Source organism: Haplochromis burtoni, unplaced genomic scaffold, assembly GCF_018398535.1.
Source record: "Haplochromis burtoni strain Fernald_Lab_line unplaced genomic scaffold, NCSU_Asbu1 Contig_93, whole genome shotgun sequence".
Classification (NCBI taxonomy): Eukaryota; Metazoa; Chordata; class Actinopteri; order Cichliformes; family Cichlidae; genus Haplochromis; species Haplochromis burtoni.
This window is the reverse complement of record NW_024582454.1, coordinates 1205762-1225996: the sequence shown is the minus strand read 5'-3', so window position 1 is coordinate 1225996 and position 20235 is coordinate 1205762. Positions and strand designations below refer to the sequence as shown.

General features: G+C 39.6%; 1 protein-coding gene across 1 annotated transcript in view; it reads left to right on the top strand.

Moving 5' to 3' along the window:
* Positions 1-20235, top strand: part of man1a1 (mannosidase, alpha, class 1A, member 1) — a 154564-nt gene that overhangs the window by 98509 nt on the left and 35820 nt on the right. Inside the window, exon 5 of the mRNA XM_005930472.3 lies at positions 16237-16331. Coding sequence (XP_005930534.1) covers positions 16237-16331 — 95 coding nt within the window. The remainder of the gene's footprint in view (positions 1-16236; positions 16332-20235) is intronic.

Here is a 20235-nt window from a genome sequence, read left to right as displayed (position 1 = left end):
GCAGCGAGGAAAAAAAAAAAAGCTCAAATTTCAGTGGGCGAAAGTGGGCCTTGCCCCGCGGCTCTGTGCTCAATATTAATGCCCAGTGCCAGCTGCGTGGCTCTTAACTCTTCACCAGGCAACTTGCTGCTCTGTGGGACTTACAGTCCAATTACATCAGCTATCTCCCAGGCTTTGTTAGCAGGCCTCTGTGTGTGTATGTGTAAATCTGTACATCTGTGCATGTGCAGCAGCTGAAGTCCCCTCTGATGCCTTTTTGATGTTATACCGGTGCTTTTAAGGGCTAATACAGCATGCCAGTCTTTCTATCGTGTCTAACCTGGCTTTGAAAAAAAGTTAGTGCGCGTATGTGTCTCGGTATGTGTGTGCCGTCTCACTGTGGAGATCTGAAGACTTTTTTTCCTCTTGCAGACAGCACTTTGACAGGTAGCTTTGTCTAACACTTGTGCTACACAATGCCTAAAAGATCTTTGTTCTCTGCTCAGCCTGTCTGTCTGCCTTCCTCTCCTCCTAACAGCTTCTCTATTTTTTTTATTTTTCACAACAGCAACAACGCTTCTTTGTTATTTTAACCAAACGTACCTGATTGATTGCCCCTCTGTCAGCTTGTTTCACTGTTAAGGATGCGTTTATTAATATAAAAATTGCCTCCCACTTACTTTGGATGCTAACAAGCTGTGCCGACTTGACGTTAAAGCCACCCTAATCAATATTTCTAAATTCGTGGTGTTTCCGAGGACTTTTTGTATTGTATAACAAACATGCATCCCTCTTAGCTCCAGAGAGAATTTAAACATCTTTCCACTAATTGTTTTGTTTTTGTATAACGGCAGCTTTGCCTTCATTCTCAGCACTCTTATCAATAAAACTCTAATAAAGCCGCAGTAAACTCGCAGTATGGGGTGCGCCGATAACAACTCAAAACATCCAAAAAGACCACAAGCTGAGATTAGTGTTCACAAATTCAGAGTGATTGTACTGCCTGTCTTTAACATTCCGATCTTTCTTTGTAGTCTTTCACTGTCCTCTGAATCGCTGAGCTCGTTATTTATTTATTTTTTAAATGACGGATAATAATGTTTTTGGCTGCTTATTCATCCAGTGGGAAGTCCATCCCTGGTGAATGGACGATCAGACGATTTTTGCCAGCAGAGAAGTTGTCCCCCCTGCTGGCTATTAGAAACAATACAGGTTTAAGGCTTTGCGTTTCAGGTGTTTTCACGCTGTCTGTGGGTTCCTGCTGACATTACATCACTCATAACTTACTGGATTAATCCTCTTTCCAACACAACAAAAGTTGCACACTGTCAAAGAGCTATAGCTCAAGTTAGAGTCATATAATAATCTAAAACTAACATTTGGATATTTGACTTTTGGTGCTCACTGCATACTGAATGTCCAGATCACAACATGCCTCTGGTTTTATTGTCATTATCCATTAGCCTCATTAAATGCTTTGTTTTTCAAGTTAGCACCTTTTTAAAAAATGTGTTCTGTTTTTTTTTGTTGGTTGTTTTTTTTTTTTTTACCTCATTGTTAATGCATTTAACCACAGTGTGCGCCCTCCCTTTTTTTGTGTTAGCCAACAAAACTGACAAAGACACACCTTGTTTCGTACCTTGTTTCCCACTCACTGTGCACTCCCTTAGTTCATTTAGCTGCACTCCATTAAACATTATTTCCACTGATGGTCTTCATTGAAGATGTTATGTTTAGGCTGTTGCTGTTACATTTGACTAAGATGTTGGTGTATCAAAGTTTAAAAAAAAAAACGAAGTTTTGTGGTTGTGTCAAAATGACAGTTATCAAAGGCGGAGACAGAATCCTGTTGGCCGGATTTAAAGTAAATTCCTCGGAGCTGTTGTGTCTTTACAAAAAGCCTGGAGTAAGGCATTGATTTTGATGTTTGTTGTCTGTGTCTAAATTTACCAGTCGTCTAAACACAAACTGTTCTCTGTAGACTTTCAGTCTGTCACTTGCAAGAAACCCCTATAAGCTTGCTATGTTTTGTTTTGGTTTAGGGTGTTTTTTTGGTAGGCAAAAAGACACCAAGAACTGAGTGGTTTCACAAGAGAATTAAACTTTTTAAACTTTTTTGGGGGTGTTGTTTCAAAATATGGAAATATCTTTTCTGTTTTTTTAATCAATCAAACCATCCACTAGGGCAGGTCTTTTTGCTTGAAAGCCTAATTTTTCTTATCGCAGACCTTTAACAAGAAGGTCTCGCCACAGACGTTTGCATTGACTGACATTTGCCAGAGACTCTGTGACATTTAGTCCCGCGTGTGATCCATTTTAATACTTTCGATTTATTATACCTTTTGAAAATCAGGTCTGTAGCTTATTTGTCACCATGCTGAACAAACCAGGTCATCGGTTCTCTTGTGGTTCGCAGCACTTTACAAGCTCCCTTTTCTCATATTAGAGGCGCCCAGATGCCCACGAGGTTGGGTTACCATGTGGGTGTAAATCCCATCAGTGGTCAGGCCTTGTGTGCATGACGTTGCTCCTGCTCTGCCCCTGCATTTTATTCCCTATTTAGCCAAATATCACCCCCAGAAATGATCTTAAATAAATATGTGTGACAAATATCACACAACAGAATGTGGAAGACCAATTTCAGGTGTTTGAGCTGTGAAATGAGTTAGTTTTGCTTTTCCTGGGGTGAGTCAGCCTGTTTATGATTTTTGGCCTCGGGGAAGTGTGCGTATGAATATTTGACATTTTCTATCACATGCAAGCCTTCCAGTCTTTTAGCTCAGTCCTGTTCTCTGACAATACAGACTTTCCACATCGACATTTAAATGATACCTCACTACATTGAATGCTTATTCACTCTGACTCTGTCTCTTTTTCATCTCTACTTTTTGTTTTATGTTTGAGAATATTTCCATTTGAATTATTGAGCATTGTTTGAATTAACTCGTTTGAGTTCGTATGCTTCCTGGTTATTCGGAAAGTGGCTGCTGAGGCTGGTGAATGGACCTTAATCACAGGTTACGGGCAAAAAGATTAGATGGGAGATGTTTCGTGAAGCTGGGAGTGTTGGGTTATTTAAAAAATTCTGTTTAAGATGATAATCAGCATTTTTCCTGACTCAAACTAGGCCCTCGAGAGGGTGGGTGACTACAACTTTGATAATTAAAAATTCTATTTATGAAAATCCTGGTCAATCTTACTATCGTAGACTACAAAAACATCTTTCACAGGTCATGCAACTCCACACCAGGATTTCCAACACAGCCCTCTTCCCCTGCTGCTGGGCTCAGAACTGTTTTCTGTTTGTCAGCAGTTGAATGTTGTTGTTTTTTTCCCCCCTTCGACAGGTAAAATCAAATGTGAGCAGGGAAGCAAAAATCCAATCACAAGTAGCCACTTGTGCATTTAAAATCAGAATATCAGGTGTGAACCGCAGTGTGTCTCAGCTGGACCCAGACGCGAGCTGGATATGAGATCTCCCGTCTGAACTGATTCCCATCCTCCCACCAGACTAGACACTTTATTACTCTCCCTGAGTGATATAAAACTCTTCTGCTGACAAAAAACACACAGTGTCCTCTGACTTTTTTCTTACATTTCAAAATGAATTGATTAGTTTTAGACATCGATCCTTAAAAAAAGTACTATAGTGATACAGGAAATCGATACAAAAGGCTTTTTGCATGACAAAAGTAAACGCTCATTGCAGCAGAGCATTAACCTAAAATTACTGCTTGATGCTCACATTGCAGTTTTTATCCCTCCAGCCCATCCAGTTGTGCACTCCTCCCCTGTAACTTTCCTACAGAGACGGCAATTTTCTATGTAAATTCGCTTTCTCCCGATCGTCTTCATTTCCATACCAGCGCCGTCAAAAGAGCTGACTGTCAAAAGTGTGCCGAGTCAGCATCGACTGTGCCACGAGAGAGCAGAGGAAATAATAACGTCAGTCGATCCTCTTTGCACCTGTGCACGCACATGTGTGTATGTGCGTGTGTGTTTTATTTTTTAATACACAAGGCGAGGATTGCTACTTTTGAGATGGAAGATAAAGCCAAAGGTTTTACCCGTCTTAGAAAGAGATTCTGCTTCTCCTATCAAGTGTCAGACTCGAGAAAGGTTTCCAGCTGTGAAGCCAGAGGTGATGCAGAAATTTTCTGTCATCTTTGTTTGACTGACATGAGCTCAGCATTTCCTTGTTTTTTCTTTTTTTTTTTTTTAATTTTTTATTGCCTTAATACCTGTTAACAGAGTGTATTTGAAACTTTTCTTTTTCTTCTATGAATTACACTAGATTCACTAATAGATGAGTAATGTTTGAAATAACAGCAGAAGAAAAAAAATAGGTTTGCATAAACAAAAACTGCGCGCCCTTTAAAAGTTCTCATGAATGGCATCGCTGTTACGGCTGCCAACCAGAGACGTGACATTATGATCCCGATTTGTTTAATGTAGTAAAAATTAAAAGCAGTGGTGGAGAACATGACAGTGGAGGCCCTTCTTTCAGGGTGGATAGAATGAGTGGAGCATTGTGCTAACTTTGTGCGTGCTTATATGTACCGCATTCATACACCATGGAAAACGGACGCATGAGAAACACAAAAAGGCCACGTTCATTATATGTTCTGTCATAGTACGCTTTTAGAATAAACTCAAGAAGCATGTAGTGGCTTTAATTATACTGAACATAGCGAGATGAAAGAAGAAGCCTTTAAAGGAGCTCCAGCACGGAAGGCTAATTACTAAGTGAAGACCAGTCTGCTCTCAGCTGCTATACAGTACCTCCAGGCTTGACGTCTGGCCCAAGTTGTATTGAATTAGGGCCAATAGATTAGCCAACAGTGAGCGGCATCTGTTTTGCTTTTGTTTTTTATAACTCAGAGCTGCATTCGACTCTGTCAGCGCACTTGGTGAATTTAGCCAGTCATTAGTACAGAGTACGGTCAATAAAACATCTGTACATTATTCTGCTGGATTCAAAACTGCACACAGTAGATGACAATCTGAAAGGAGTGGTTTGAAAACAACAAGATCTCAAGTTTCAGAGGCCAAAAGTTCTGTTTTGTGTCTACTACTGATTTGTATTTAATGTACATATTTAGGTCAGTCTATGGTTAAAAGTCTTCAAATTTCTTATGTCTAATAAAGTGTCCAAATTTTAGATTTTTGATTGATCCATTTTAAATGAGCTTGGGCCCAAAGAAGATGGTAGTTTTAAATTGTTGTAAATGCAGCGGTGAGCTTCTGGCAGTGGTTCTTAGAAGTGTTCCCGGGCTGTGATTTCCGTAACTCATCGTGTCTTTTTAAGTGCAATTTACTGCCTTGCAATCAGTGCGTGCTTACTGTTGTCACCATCAGGAACGGTGGCGGGTGCCAAAAGTGACGCCACAACTGCTGGCGCGGCCTGCTTTGATGTTGTTTAGGCTTGCCATGCATTTCTCGTTTTCTCTTTTTAACTTGGCCTAGACACAAGTTTAAACTTGGAGACAGTTTTACTCTGTCTTCACTGCCATTTCCATTATATATCACAGCAGGAGCACAAAGGTTCCTCGAAAACCTTGAGGACAAACCCCTCAGCGACTGCTTTGTTTCCTTTTTTAACTTCTATTCTTTTTTTTTTCTTTTGAGTTGTGACACATGATATTCATTAGAAGACTGCGACAAATCTAACACAACTTTGTTTTAATTTTCATGCTAAAGCAAACAATGCAGGGGCCATCAGTATCCGGTCCCAATGGAGCACGGGTTCTCTTTTAGCCTGGTCCCTTTCTCTTGATCCTGTAAATTTTTAATTATATTATGTCTCATAAATAATGTCCCAAAATTCTTGCAATGTTTGGTTGAGAAATGTTTTCCTTAAACGACTGAACAGTTTTCTCCTGCAGTCTTCTTTTCTTCTTTCTTCTAAATACATACATACGTACGTCAGTGTTACAACCTCATTAATTATGAGAAATTTGACCCTTTTTTTTGCCCTTACCCTACATAAGCAATGTGTAAGGGCTCCAAAAAGACCTTTCAGACCTTTGCAGCGCTTGACTCTCTCATCTTTTCACTTTTTCCAGTTAAATGCAGGCTTTAAATACTTGTAGATTATTGCATTATTGGTTGTTGTTCCTTTATATTACACTATTTATTCTCACAATAACAGTGAAATGTTCACTGTTACTGGGTGACATTTGGGACACAGACCACAAAGGACAACTTGCATACATTATAGCTCATATCAACAATCTCTCTGTCAACATGTTTCATTCGCCGTCAGCTTTTACGCTAACAGCCGACCCTCTAAACGAGAGGTTTGTATACCCTTTTGTGTGTTATCATGGCTGACAGGTGGCCCCTGCCGAAACAGCACAATAACTCTGGAGTTGCTCTCTCTCCATTTTCTCCATCCAGTCTCATTAGCATTCAAACTGCTTCACCTGCAGGGCTCTTTAGTAGTTGAGGGTGAGTCAGAGTTTAATTATTTTGGACAGTAAAAGGATTTTTTTTTTCCGAGGTGTAGTCTGGACCGATCCACCTTTTAACACCAAAGTGACCCTGGAGGGGGAAAGAAAACATGCTGTAAGAGCAAATGCATTCATGGGGTCAGGAAGGTGCCAGCATATACCAGTGAACTGTAATGCTGAAGTTCCTTTTTCTCAGTATTTCCATATCATTTAGATAGACTTGGAGGAGAGTTCCCCTTTAAAACCATCAGTTACGCTGGTTAATATTCCACCCTGAGGCATCCTGCCCGGAAATGTTTTTATACCTTGCAGGTATTTGCATTGCCAGCGTTGCTTCCTCCTGTTGTAATTCAAGGTTATGAGTTCAGACTCTGCTCTGACCCACACAGATGACTCAGTAAGTTATAGTCGGGGCTTTTTGCAGAACTTTGTACGGTTTTACTTTTATTTGTATATCAGACAACATGTAAATCAATACTGGCATTTTTTTTCTGTTCTTAGTTTCGCTCCTTCCCATTTGCTTTCCTTAAATGATTACAATTCCATCTCCCATCTCAAATCCGTGTTTGTTTTTCTTCCCTCATTCATCCTACTTTTTCCTTCCCCAAAGCAAGTTATTAAACCCAGAGTGAGCGAGCGAGTGAGACGGACACAGACAGAGAGAGAGAGAGAGAGAGAGAGCGAGGAGGACAAGAGCAACCATTCACACAACAGCAGGCTTCTTAACTACCGAAAGCTGTCACCTCCTCAGAGTGGTTTGTGTGCAAGCCTCTCCAATACAGCTGTCAGGGCAGCAGTCTCCAAACGGGCCTCCTTCAGCTGACACTCAGTCGTACCCTCGCTTATGTTTTCCATATTCAGTCTGCACTCATCGCTGAATGGATTAATTAATTCATGAAGTGAACAAACATCACACTTCTGTGTCCTTTTAACTCTGCGCTAGATGTGCAGCCCCACGTACAGGGTAGGGAATGCTGTGTGGTACAGGAAGAATTAAAAATTGGGTGTTTAATTGTCAGTTAGGAAAGAGAAAATCTTTATATTTCGGAGGCAAAATTGAAGAGATATACAGGGAGGTGAGGGTGGACTGTTTAAAACCAGCGGCCTCACAGAAAGCTAAAGGTCCCGGCACAGTGGTGGGTTGGGCAGTTGGAGTCTGCTTGTAGTGATGTAAAACCATGTGTTTAATAACAATAAAAACCCATGTTTTGCCAGGTACAGATCACACGTTAACGCCACATGTCAACCAAGTTCTATGGACATCCCACATCATCACCATTTAAACCATTTGTTTAAAGTCGGACTGGACGGTGTAAAAAGAAGTTTGTAAAGGTGGTTTCTCATAGCTCCATTCTGATGCTATTAACTCGTATTCATGACACGGGGTGCGATGCAGTGCTGGAAATTGATCTCGCCAATCAGTCAAACTGTGTTGGCCTGCTGCATTGAGTTTGTTTTTACAGACAAAGACAGACAGTAAGGCAGGAAGAAACAACAACAGAAAAGAACCACACCAAACCCCAAATCCACAGCTTTGGGAACCTGTGTTTTAAGCTACTTAATAATCAGTGACAGATGGCTGAATAAAAACAAAAAACAGTCTTTAAATTAATCATGAACTAGTCATGTGTCTGTAAATACATCTGGGTGAGGATGCTTTTCAGTTTTGTTTATTGCCAAGATAACAGAGCAGATACAGGGCAGGAAATGAAAGAAAAAGAATGAGATAAAATGTGAGTGTTATATATGCATGAGTAGAAATTTGAATTGAAGATGGGAAAGGGGGGAAAAGGGGGGAGACAAAGGAATAAATCAATTTTCATCAGGTGTTTAGCAATGATGAGCACTGTCAGTGAAATGAGGAAGAAAGACGGAGGTGGTGAAGAAGGACAGAGGGGAGGAGAAGAGGGTAGCGTGTCAGGATCTGGGAGGGAGGTGTCGGCTCGCGCCGTCCCCACAGACGCCGCAGTAATCTGGGCCACGTGTCCCAGAATGCCTGCTGGTCACCCAGAGGCTTGGCTGGGTGATTCATCTTAGTTAGGGAGCTGTCCAAGCGACTCCCCGCGGACTGCAACACATAATCGTACACGCAAAACACACACACTGCAAACATATGTGGTTAGAGAAGAGGCGGAGGTTTGATTGACTGAACACCCATACTTAAAATTTAAGGTCCTTGGTTCCACCTTCCACTGTCGTCTCCTCACTCTAAACATAACCTGAATCTTATAAATGACCTTAACTCTGACCAAAAACATAATAAATCTAATTTATCTCATTCATATAAGTGCGCACACCTGTCAGCTATACTCACAACAGGAAAACACACTAACACTATGTTAGTTATTCTCTACTCGGAGATTACTGAACCAGGTGAAGCTTAAGATTGTTACGAGGGCCATTATCTTCTCCACACAGTTAATGCAGCTTTTACACAAGCATGGCTGATGTCTGCTTAAATTCTGCATGTTCTATCATCTACCATTTTTTGTAACAACCTTAGGCAAAATTTACTCATCACTCCCTCATTTTTGAAACGCTACAGCAACATACGGTTTAAGAGCTTAGCTTAAAACTTCATTCTTGAGCTCAACTTTATCCCATACAGAGCTGCAAAAAATAAATAACTATTTAATTATTGATAAAGAAGCTATTTTTTCTCCATTAAATTATTAATTATTTGGCCTAACGAAATGCCAGAAATACTATAAACATTAAGTTTTCTAAGGTTAAAGTTTGTTACCATAGAGAAATAAATGTGAAATAACTTGAGAGCAAATCAAAAACTAATATATATATTTTATATATATTTTTATATTTTATATTTCTTTGATGTTCCAATTGCTTAACTGTTTAAATGTAAGTAATCCTCTTCAACAATCTTCAACACAACACAGTGATGTTCTGGACATGCTGTCACAGCCATTGATTCTTCACTTATGGTTGATAGCTTTAGGTAATCTTGGAAAGACTTTTAAACGCGTGAATTTACAATAAGTACTTTGCCATCTTTCACTTTAATTGGTTTAAATAATTTGGATATGCTGAACATTTGCTTGCAGCCAGCCTAATTAGTAGTTCTCATTTATTGTTCCTGTACTTGAGTCCTTTTTATTTATGTTGCTTAGCAGTTTGGTTGGTAAACTCCAAATTAATTGAGGCTGTTGTCTGTAATTTTAACAGGCTATTTTTAATAATGTTTCGTATTTCACTGCAGGACTCACTGACGTCATCTTTCTCGTTTTTGTTTCTTTAGTGTTCCTGAGATCTAAATCTCGATCGTTCCAGAGAGCAAAACACGCATATCAGTGTTAATGCCTGTGTTTTACACCTCATTGACAGGTGGCCGCCTCATTTGTTGACAGTGGTGATAGCCAGTCTTTACCCTGTGGAAATAAATCAGTCTTCTTTGTGTAAAAGCTGTATTGACGGGCCTGATGCTCTCACATTCCCTGCCTCATTTAGTTAAACCTGATTCAGTGGCTGATGTTCAGTGAATGTCTCAGCATGCATTTAAGTATAGGACAATGTCACGATTTCAACCACTAGCTTTTCACAGTGAGCTCAAGAAATCAATGTTTAACCATCATTTCTACTCCCTTGTATTCACTCTGACGAGATCTTTGAATAACATTTCACTGTGTGTTATACTTGTATAACTATGCATGTGACAAATAAAGAACCTTGAACCTTGAACCCTTGAACCCTTAACTCATTTGTAGACTAAAGACCAAAGCCAAACACATCTAATGGGAGGAAAGTAGAGTAAATTTTCCTTCTTTCTACCTCCTTTGTTAATGGTTTTATTGCATGAAAACCATGGGAGTGTGTCACATTCAGAATAGAGGTTTCTGACACAGCTTCACCTACTTCCAAGGTTCATGGAGAAGAACAAGGCTCTAAAGAGGCTCTAAAGCTCCAGCAACAGTATAAAGAGCAGCTTTATTACTTGACCAACGTGTTTTGGGATCGGTTGTTGATGACCCTGATGAAGGCCACAGGCTGAATCATGTGGTCAAATATATTACACTTTATATTGCAAGTGTTGATGGAGCGTTGACCTCTTTAAACCCCATTCAGAGATGAAGCCTAGTAGACAGCTAGCAGGTATAAGCTGCTTTTCAGTTGAAGTAGCAACTCCCTTAATGCACACTTTAAACCTTAATACAAATTAAACAGATGAGTTATTAAAAAATTGGACCTTTTAACATTGTGTTTAATGGAGATTGACTCGCTTTTCGAGCAGGCCTCGAGTGGCCATGACAGGAGCCATTTTCAAATGCGAAAATAATACCGCTTTTTGAAAACCTATCATAATGACTGACTGTTTATTAAATATGAAAAGATGAATACTCTTTTTTTAACTGTTTGATATAGTTATACAGCATAATATTCTGTATTTAACACAGCTATGTGCTTGTTCAGATGACCAGGTTGTCTCGCCGTAAAGGGCACACAGAAAACTCCTGGTACTTGAGCTGTTTGGTGTGCAGATTGATCTATTTTCACGTCTCTAAAGCAGATGCATCATGAGTTATTGGATGCTGATATGTGTTTCATCCATTTGCTCGGGGTAACATATGCAAACAAACACACTGGTGTGTTTTCCTGAAGCTTTTGCTGTCAGAAGCATCGAGGTGTGAAATGTGATTATCAACATCAGCTTTTACTACTGACATCAGCCACAGGTTTTGCGTGTGCTTTTCGCTTTCTGTAGTACTTATTAAAGCTTGTTGGCAGCTTGCTTGATGGCCTTGGACGCGGAGTGTGTTTAATTCATTCATGGGCGCATCCCTGGGAATGTTTTTATTCTTCCCCTCAGTGTGCTTCTAGCATTATTAAAGGCATTAATCACTGCGATCTGATGCCTTGTTACGACACGGCTCTGCTCCCACTGCGCAGCCAGCTAAACACACACGCATTTCGGTGTCCACAGTGCCATCAAACATCTTGGCTTGAAAGTACTGCATTGTGAAAGTCTCCTTGGAATACAGAAGGAACCCGTATGAGCAGATATATCAATGTTTTCATCTGTTAAATTATTTTTTGCTCATGCCGTGAATCCTGCACAAGAATCCGTAATCTTTAAGGGAATTTTTTAACAGAAAACATCAACTTTCAGATCTGGCTGCTTTGCTGTTTCTCAAATTCTTGTTAATATCCCTCTCGGCAAGGTGCATGTTCTTGAAATCATTTTTAAGTCCTCCACCATCCAAACTCCATCCATCCACTTTCTTAACTGATTTTCCGATCCGTGAGAAGAAGTCACAGGAGCAAAAAAGGAATTAAAATTATCCATATTTTTTTCTTCCAGTAGAGGGAGATATTTTAGATATTTCATTTTAAGCCAGCATGAAATAATTTCAGGAAAGTGTTTAAACAGATATTAACGCATTTACACTTAAATACACATTCGCCGCCTAGCTTAATGGTTTCTATCCATTAAGTAACCTGGAACGAATGTACTCTGTATGTTTTTTGCTCATTGCCAACTTTGTGGCTTTAAGTATTTTATCTCCCCCTGCTGGTAATGCAACCTCTGCATGCGTGTCCATTTCATGTTTTGCAGATTACACGTTACATCTATTATACGTTTTGTTATGATATTGAGTTGGTAACTGTAGATTTTCAAGTTGATACGCCCCAAGAGGTTCTTGAAGTGTTAAAAAGCCAGTTTTCCTCATCTCATACAAGCATTTTGTCCTCGGTATTTTTACCGAGCTACTACTCTGCATTTCCTCCACTGTAGGAATGTAAAACACTGGTGATTTGAAACTAACCCATTCGAAACTCGAGACCCAAAGTCTACTGAATTTAGCATGCACTGTTAGGTAATAACTCAGATTTAGGTGTGCACGTGTAATAAAGAGTAAACATGTTTGTTCAGCCTGGTAAGAAATATCTCCTGGCTTTTCTCATCACTTTTTTCATCTTTTTATGAATCTCTGTTACTTTTTATTAAAAAAATCTATTAACTTTTGTGTTTTTTCTGGTAATGTATAAATAAAAAGAATTAATTTAATCTTCACTTAGCAAAACATGTTACATTTCTTTTAGCTCTGGCTAAAGACTCAGTTCCTTCAATTTAGTCAAATTAAAAATATATGAAATATAAAGAAATGTGTGTCAATATTTGGTAGACCTCATAAAGTCTGATATATTGGAAATACTCAGGTGTAGCCTATCATCAGTCTCTGTCTGCATGTCAGGCGGACAAAAATGTAATAGGAGAAACATGGCTCATCTTGACGGTGTCAAACACATCGACACGTTGCTCCGTCTCACACGAGGATATCTGACATTTATTCCCAGAATGCCAGCAGTTAATTTTGGCCACATTTCTGTTACCTCTCTCGCTACTTTAACTCTCAGTAACCTTTCCTGCCTCTGAATTTTGAGGAGAAAGTCATAGAGTTGCCACATTGTTTTGACGAGTGGCCTCTTGAGCTTTTCTTCTTCGCAAATCTTTTTCTCCCTCCTGCCCCCGTCTCTCAGACCCCGCTGAGTGGCTGATCCCTCGAGTACAGAGCTGCCAGCTCATGACGCAGTGTGATACTGCACTGTCTCTGACTCAATGTGTGTGTAAAAAGACACATTTCCACATATAGTAGAATAATGCATGAATAATAACAACAGAGCTCATTAGCAGTAGTTGGATAGTTAGTCGGTCCTTTATTCGTGGTGATTAAATACCAATTTGGGGTGATCATCATCATCAGCCAATTATTTCACAGCGTCAGTCACAAAATATTGGAGGAAAGCTGGCGAATTAATTTCCTTTAGGTATTTGTGGCTATACACTGTACACTGCTGGTGACATCTGGTTTCAAAAACATCAACATGGAGACAGCAACTCCATCTTAATACTGTGAACATGAAAATCTGCATGTGCTATTAAATTCAAATAAGCTTGAACTGGCTTTGAATGGCAAAACTTTACATATATTTTCTACCTTGTTGCAAGACTGCGAGCTACTTAGCAGCCTCTGGTTGAAAGAAATAGCGCTATGCAGTTCAGTCACACATTTCAACAAGAAACATCTCTGGTGTTGTTGTTTTTTTTCTCCCCTTATGAACTAAGGCAGCTCCCAGAAGTGGGAATAAGTCTCACATGTGCGAGTCACAAACAAGTCTAAAGTCTTAACCTTCAAATCCCAAGTTACTGTGGGGAAACCAAGCAAGTCAAGTCCTATGAAATTCCGATGATCTATCCCAGATTTCACATTTTCTGTCTTGCACTGGTCATGAATGTTCAAAAGATAGAGATATATATATATAGAGATATATATATATAGAGATATATATATATATAGAGAGATATATATATATATATATATATATTTTTTTTTTTTTTTTTTTTTTATATTTTTTTTTATATATATTTTTAGCAATAACCCTTGGAAGCTTTCTGATTTTTAACATTTTGTGGTCTCAATAAAAACTCTCCTACCAGCACAAAAACAAGAGGATTCAGAGGTGCTGTTCATGAGAGGTGTGGCAGGATCTGATTGACTTGAATCTGTGGGACAGGTGCCACTTAATTCTACACCTAGAGTCAAGTTATAAGAAAAAAGTCCAAATCCATGTGGGCTGCATTAACAGACATGAAGCCATTCTCATTCGTGTCAGTGGGCAGCAGCACCAGTTTGAGTCAAGCCGCTGAAACCCTGGCAGCAGTGTCAAACTGTCCACTACGTCTTAGGCCAAATCCCATTTCGTCTTTACTGCTTTAGTACACTCACACCAGAAGCCAAATATGGAAGTACACTTCACTTTTACAGCCAACAAAATCAGACACCTTGGAGACAACCAAAGCCCTCGGCTAGAACTGCTACAAAGCTGTCTTGTCAGATTTGCTAACACAAAAGATTAGATTGGGAATTTAAATGCACTTGATAAGAGATCACCAGTCAAGGAGGAAATTTGCTGTTGTGTTGCAGCAGAAAACACCTGAACTGTGCTTAAAAAAAAAAAGGGAAAAAAAGTGGAACCAAGAACGTGATTGGCACAAGTTTTATACAGGTTAACAAACAAATCAAGTCTTACGTCACGCTTTTAGGCTGTTACACAGTACTGCAAACAACCAAGGAGTGGTAGACATCCAGGAAAAACACCAGATGTTACCATATTAATCTAAGAAGAATGAGCATTATTCATTCCTGTGGAAATTGAAAGAGTTAAAAGTGCACAAATCCACTTTTATAGGGCATCATTTCCTGTCACGGTCTGGGTGGGGCAGACCGTATGTGTTGCAGAGGAGGACTCAAACGCAGACCAAAACGTGGTATGGGTTAACAAAACAAGCCGTTTATTGAGACTAACAATAAGGGTACAAAATAAAAGGGCATAGTAGACAACTAAACAAAAACCTAAACTGGGTGAACTAATAACAAAACATGAAAAACTTTAACCATAGTGAACTGACATGGGTACCTGGGGATGAGACATGGATGAGCAGACGACCTGACAACGAATGACTGAAAGCACACGGACTAAATAGACACAGGAGGATAATGAGGAAAGTGGCAACACATGGAGAAAACAGCTGACACACATGAACATAACGACGTAACAATGGGAGAGTAAAACTGAACACGATGAACCCAGAAACACCAGACCTCTTCACAATAAAACAGGAAACACAGTGAGATATAGACACGACAACCTGAACTGACAACATAAGCCACAGACATGAAATACATGAAAAGCAGGGGAGACTTAACATAGTGGAAACACGAGGGGAAAATTAACTGGAAACAACTAGGCATGATAACGATAAACTTAGGAAACCTGAAGGCTACATAACTAAACACAAAACGCTGGGTCAACGGACCCAGGATCATGACATTTCCCAGTTTCCTGCAGGTCTGAGCTCCAGGTGTATTTGCTCTTGTTTTCAGGTTGAATATTCATGACACTATTTAAAGCCACACTGGGCCTCTGTGGTGGGTCCAAATGGATCTGAAGGTTACATGCATTGAAAATTCAACTCTAGCAGTCCGTAACTGTGTAAATTGATGTTAGTACACTTAAATACACACCACAGGCTTGTGTTTACCAGCACAGGCTGTGATGTCTCACCCTGAAAGATACCGAAGGGATGAGAGGAGATCAAAGATCCGCGAGTCTGGCTTTCTCTGGATGGAAGGCTGACTCACTGCTGGTTTTTTGGTTGTTTTTTTGTTTTGTTTTTTTAAGATGTGTTTTGCTTTCACATTTGAGCTAAAGTTAAGCGGTTTTCTCCTTTTAGCCTCACAGATTGTGATAGAGTTGCAAATATTACTTTCTTTGGGCAATCAGTTTGGTGAAAGCAACAGGAACACATTAAATAGAGGGGAAATGAAACATTGCTGGCTATATAATGGCAAAATAGTGAATTAGACGTAAGCTGGAGAGCCATAAATCAGTTTTTTTGTAGTGAGAAACTGTTTTTAAGATATCTATGTTGAGTCAGCGACGTTTTAAACAACTAAATGGGCTAAAGTTTCCTCACATTACACATGGAAAACATCAGTATAGCTCCAAGCAACAGTAAAGCAGGCAAGGAAAGATACTGGCAAAAACATTACAGGGATAAAAGGAAGCAGACAGGAAAGAGGAAAAGCCTGGAATAAAGGGATAAAGAGTGGAAGGATGGGGGAAGCACTGAGCTACAGGTGTAAGCCTTGGATTTTGAGCAGAGATGGAGATTTGCAAATGTTGAATTATATTTTCTGCTGAAAATTCAAGGAAATGTAGAGGCATACATCAGCTGCTCGAACCATCTTGTAATGACTTGCTTGTTTTTGTTCTGTTTCTTTCTCAGGTGTTTCGCAGAAAGGCAGTGGAGTTGGGCGAGAAGCTGCTGCCTGCATTCAAAACGCCCACCGGCATCCCCTGGGCTCTGCTTAACCTCAAGAGGTAAAACAAACAGACAGCACACACACTTGCTCTTTGTCTCCCAGCAGTCCACTTTCAGGCAGCAGGTCTGTTTTGATGGCCTGATGCTTTAAGGGGCGCCATGGTCTACCCCTCTCTGTTCCACTCACACACACTGAGCTGAAATGCTTTAGTCTTACATGACAGAGCAAACTTGTCAGACAGAAACTGTTTGATTTTTTTGCATCCAGGGCTTCATCCTTGAAACTAAACTGCATTGGAAAAGACAAACCCAAAGAGGTTGGGGTTACAGGCTAGTTACATGGCAGTGCTGGTGATGTTTCCTTTCCTCTGGCTGAAACCCTCTTTGTGCTCCACCAAAACCTCCTCCATATAAAAAAACCCCCCTCATACTGCTATTTTAACATTTTTTCCATTTGCAGAGATATAAACTGATTTTAAGAATCTAAAAACCGATTTTTTTTTCACTCATCTAATTTCCAAGTAACAGTCATTACTGGTTTGCTTTAAAAAATTGCTTTAATTTGACTTTATTAATAAGGTCATATAAAAATCACAGGTGTCTCACCTGTGGGTTGAACCTGCTGTTCAAACCTTTGTTTAAGGTGAGGAGCTAAAATGCTGCATTTCAGATGATGGATGAACCGAGCGATTAGAGGGTTAAAATAAGTAGGGATTATTTTGGACTCTCAGTCATGCAAAGCTACTCAAGCAGAGTCCAAGAAAAGAAATGTGCTAAGAACACAGTTTTATTTATATATATAAAATAAAATGTGCACAATGCCAAAATTAGAACTATAAAGCAATTAAAATAAATTCCAACCAATAAGCACATAACATTTTGGGGTCTTTAATATGATAATATGAGTATCTCTGTATAAAAACAATTAGAGGTCTGCAACTAGTTTTTGCTACAGTCCTTCTGTCAGTCACACATGATGAGGAGAGCACTATTTTCTTTCTATCAGTCGTTCCCCAAAGAGAGACATGACATCCAGGCTGTTTGTCAGCCCGTTAATTAAAAGGCAGGTTGTCATGACGATAAGCGCGCTGTAACAAATTAATTTTCTCTCTGTCTGTATGGGTGAATGGACTCTGCCCGCCTTGTCCTCTTCCCTGAAGTGAGAAATACCCCAGGGAGAGTGAGTGAGTAAGTGAGTGAGTGTGTGTGTTCATGTCTGTGCACATGTATGTGGCTCTGCACACATACGTGATCCCCAGAGGCCTGAGCAGATTGCTGTTGATGATGAGTTTACCTGCATGACTGAGATATGATAGCTTAGAACCACACAAGCACAACCCCATATTCCTACACACACACACACACACACACACACACACACACACACACACACACACACACACACACACACACACACACACACATCACACGCAGGCTAATGCGCTGTGGCAGCGTCCACAGACACATACTCAAATAACTCTGGAAACAAATTACAGTAACAAATATACAGAGCAACAGAGAATGTAGGCTATTAAACTGCTATTTTTAAGCTAATTTTTTTTTCTTGTCTATGAAATTGACAGATGAGAAGAACAATTTTAATCAAGTTATTTTTCAAATGATCCAGATTTGCTAGAAAATTCGATGGGTTCTTCCTTTCCCTATCCAATTCCTCGCCACCAGATTTCATAAACTTTGTCTTTTAGTTTTTGTATACTTGCTAACAGACACCTTGGTTCTTACCTTAACAGAAGAATGAGCCAAAGGAAGAACACCTTACAGGGCCAGACTTTGTAAAAGGTGTTAGGTTTCTTTGTATTCCATGATTGTACAAGAGATATAGGGACAGGGCCATGGTACTCAGTGAACCCTGAACAGAAAATCTTTGGGTTACAGCAAATTCGGTAAGCACAGCGATGGTAGTGGACTGAACTCTGGCCCCAAATATCCAACCACCATCTGAACTGAAAAACCTATCAGCCAGTTGTGTTGTTTCACTGACACACAGACGCAAGTTGACATTTATCGTGGTTTCGGCTGATAGGTGTATGTCCTTGTTTTTTTGTATTGTAACAAGTCTGACTTGGGCTGACTGTAGTTATTCTCAGATGATGAGGGCAACCTGACTGCAACACTTCTCTTTCCAGTAAGGGACTCCACTTGAAGGGACTTGAAGACAGAAACTGACTGCAAGTGGTTCTGGTTCTGGCAACTACTGTTTTCCCTAGTGTGACTATAGTATTTGTTTACTGTAATGTGAATTAGAGTGGTATTTGTTCAACTCCTCCAGTGGGATCAGCTAGAGACACTGATCATTGCAGCCATCTGTGAGGTTGTGAATCCTTAAAATAAACTGAGTACAAGAATGCAAGTTATTCTTTATAGTCTTTTTATAAAAGATTTCAAGATCATTTCAATATATCTGTTTCCTCCCCTTCCTACTGTTGCAGATATGCAACATCTGGGAATCCCTATGCTATTGTATTGATATATCATAAAAGATCAGCAGAACCATCAGTGGCAAGCGTAATGTAATCCAACAGACAATGGGGTTTATGGTAGCTTTTAATCCCATCCTGAGTTATGTAAAGACCCAGAAGATCTATAAAACTATAAATCTAAACTTCCATATCCACTGATACATATCAGACAAGTGTTATCAATATGTCTCTCTGGTGATAAAAACTTGTCTGTGCTTTGAAAATGTTAGTTATTTCATTTCTTTTGTTGTTAAAACATCATTAAAACAGTCTATTGAGGAAATTAGACCATGTAGACATTATACAGAGAGAGAGAGGTAGAGGTCAGTTGCAGAAATCCTAAACTCAGAGTGACGGCTCTGAATGATCTGTGGGATAAACAGCACTCAGTCAAAGTTAGATTATGTTTAATTCACTATGTGCAGGTCAGAGAGAAACGAAGCAAGAAGAGATCAAAAGATTTTAGGAATGAGAAGTTGAGAAGAAAAATTGAAAGTGCTTTTGAAGTAGGATAGTTTTGAGTTAGAATACTGCCCATGCAACCTTGACCCAGATTGAGGTAAAATAAATCTGTAAAACACGCTTGCAAACGAGGCCCAATTACTGAATCATCTCTCCCTTTATCCCCCCGTCCTCCCTTCTCTGTTTTACATTCCATTCTTTTATTCTCCTCCATTTTTTTTCTTTAAAGTTTTTCTCACATCCCAGTCTCTTGTATTTCTGTCCTTGTTCAGCCCATCCATCTTATCTACAGTGACCCAGTATCTCCTTCTGTTTCAGGATGTGTACTCCAAGTCCACTCCACTCCATGGCCTTGTTCTTTGTATTCCCTGTCGGTAGCCTTTCATCGCTCTACCCTGCAGCTATCTGCAGAGCCCAAGAGAGACCATAAGAAATAAGGCCACAGTTTAAAACATCTTATTGCTTCTATACCAAGTGAACCTTGTTTGCTCAATGGCCCTGTGTTAATTTCAGAAAACAAGATAAATGCGATGTCCTCAGTTTGGAAAGGTTTTTGCTGTGTTTCCTTTGGGAATTACGAGTGTGTTCAGACAAATTAATAAAGGCTTAAGATAAACCTGCGGAGCTGCATTTAGTTAATTTCTAAAGATAAAATCTTTGGCCTGAACACAGCACGTGTTAACATTTCAAAGAATCAGGGTGTTTTACTGGGTTCTATTGGGAGTCTTTTGGAAATGAAATGTTTGAGATAATTTTTATCTCATTAAATCTCAAAAGAAAATCTGAACATCAGGTTGAAATCACTCACTGTCTGGTTGGGTATGTTCAGTACGTGTTAACATGGTAATCATAAAATAGGAACAGATCTGAATACACTGGTGTGTAGCTCTTTATTTGTTTTCTTCTTTCCACTCTTTGTTTGCTTTTTGTTTCTGTCACACCCTCGCTTCACCTTCCCTTTATGCTGGACTTTTTTTCTTCTTTTGGCAGCATGTAGAGTTTCCATAGTTACTCCCCCATC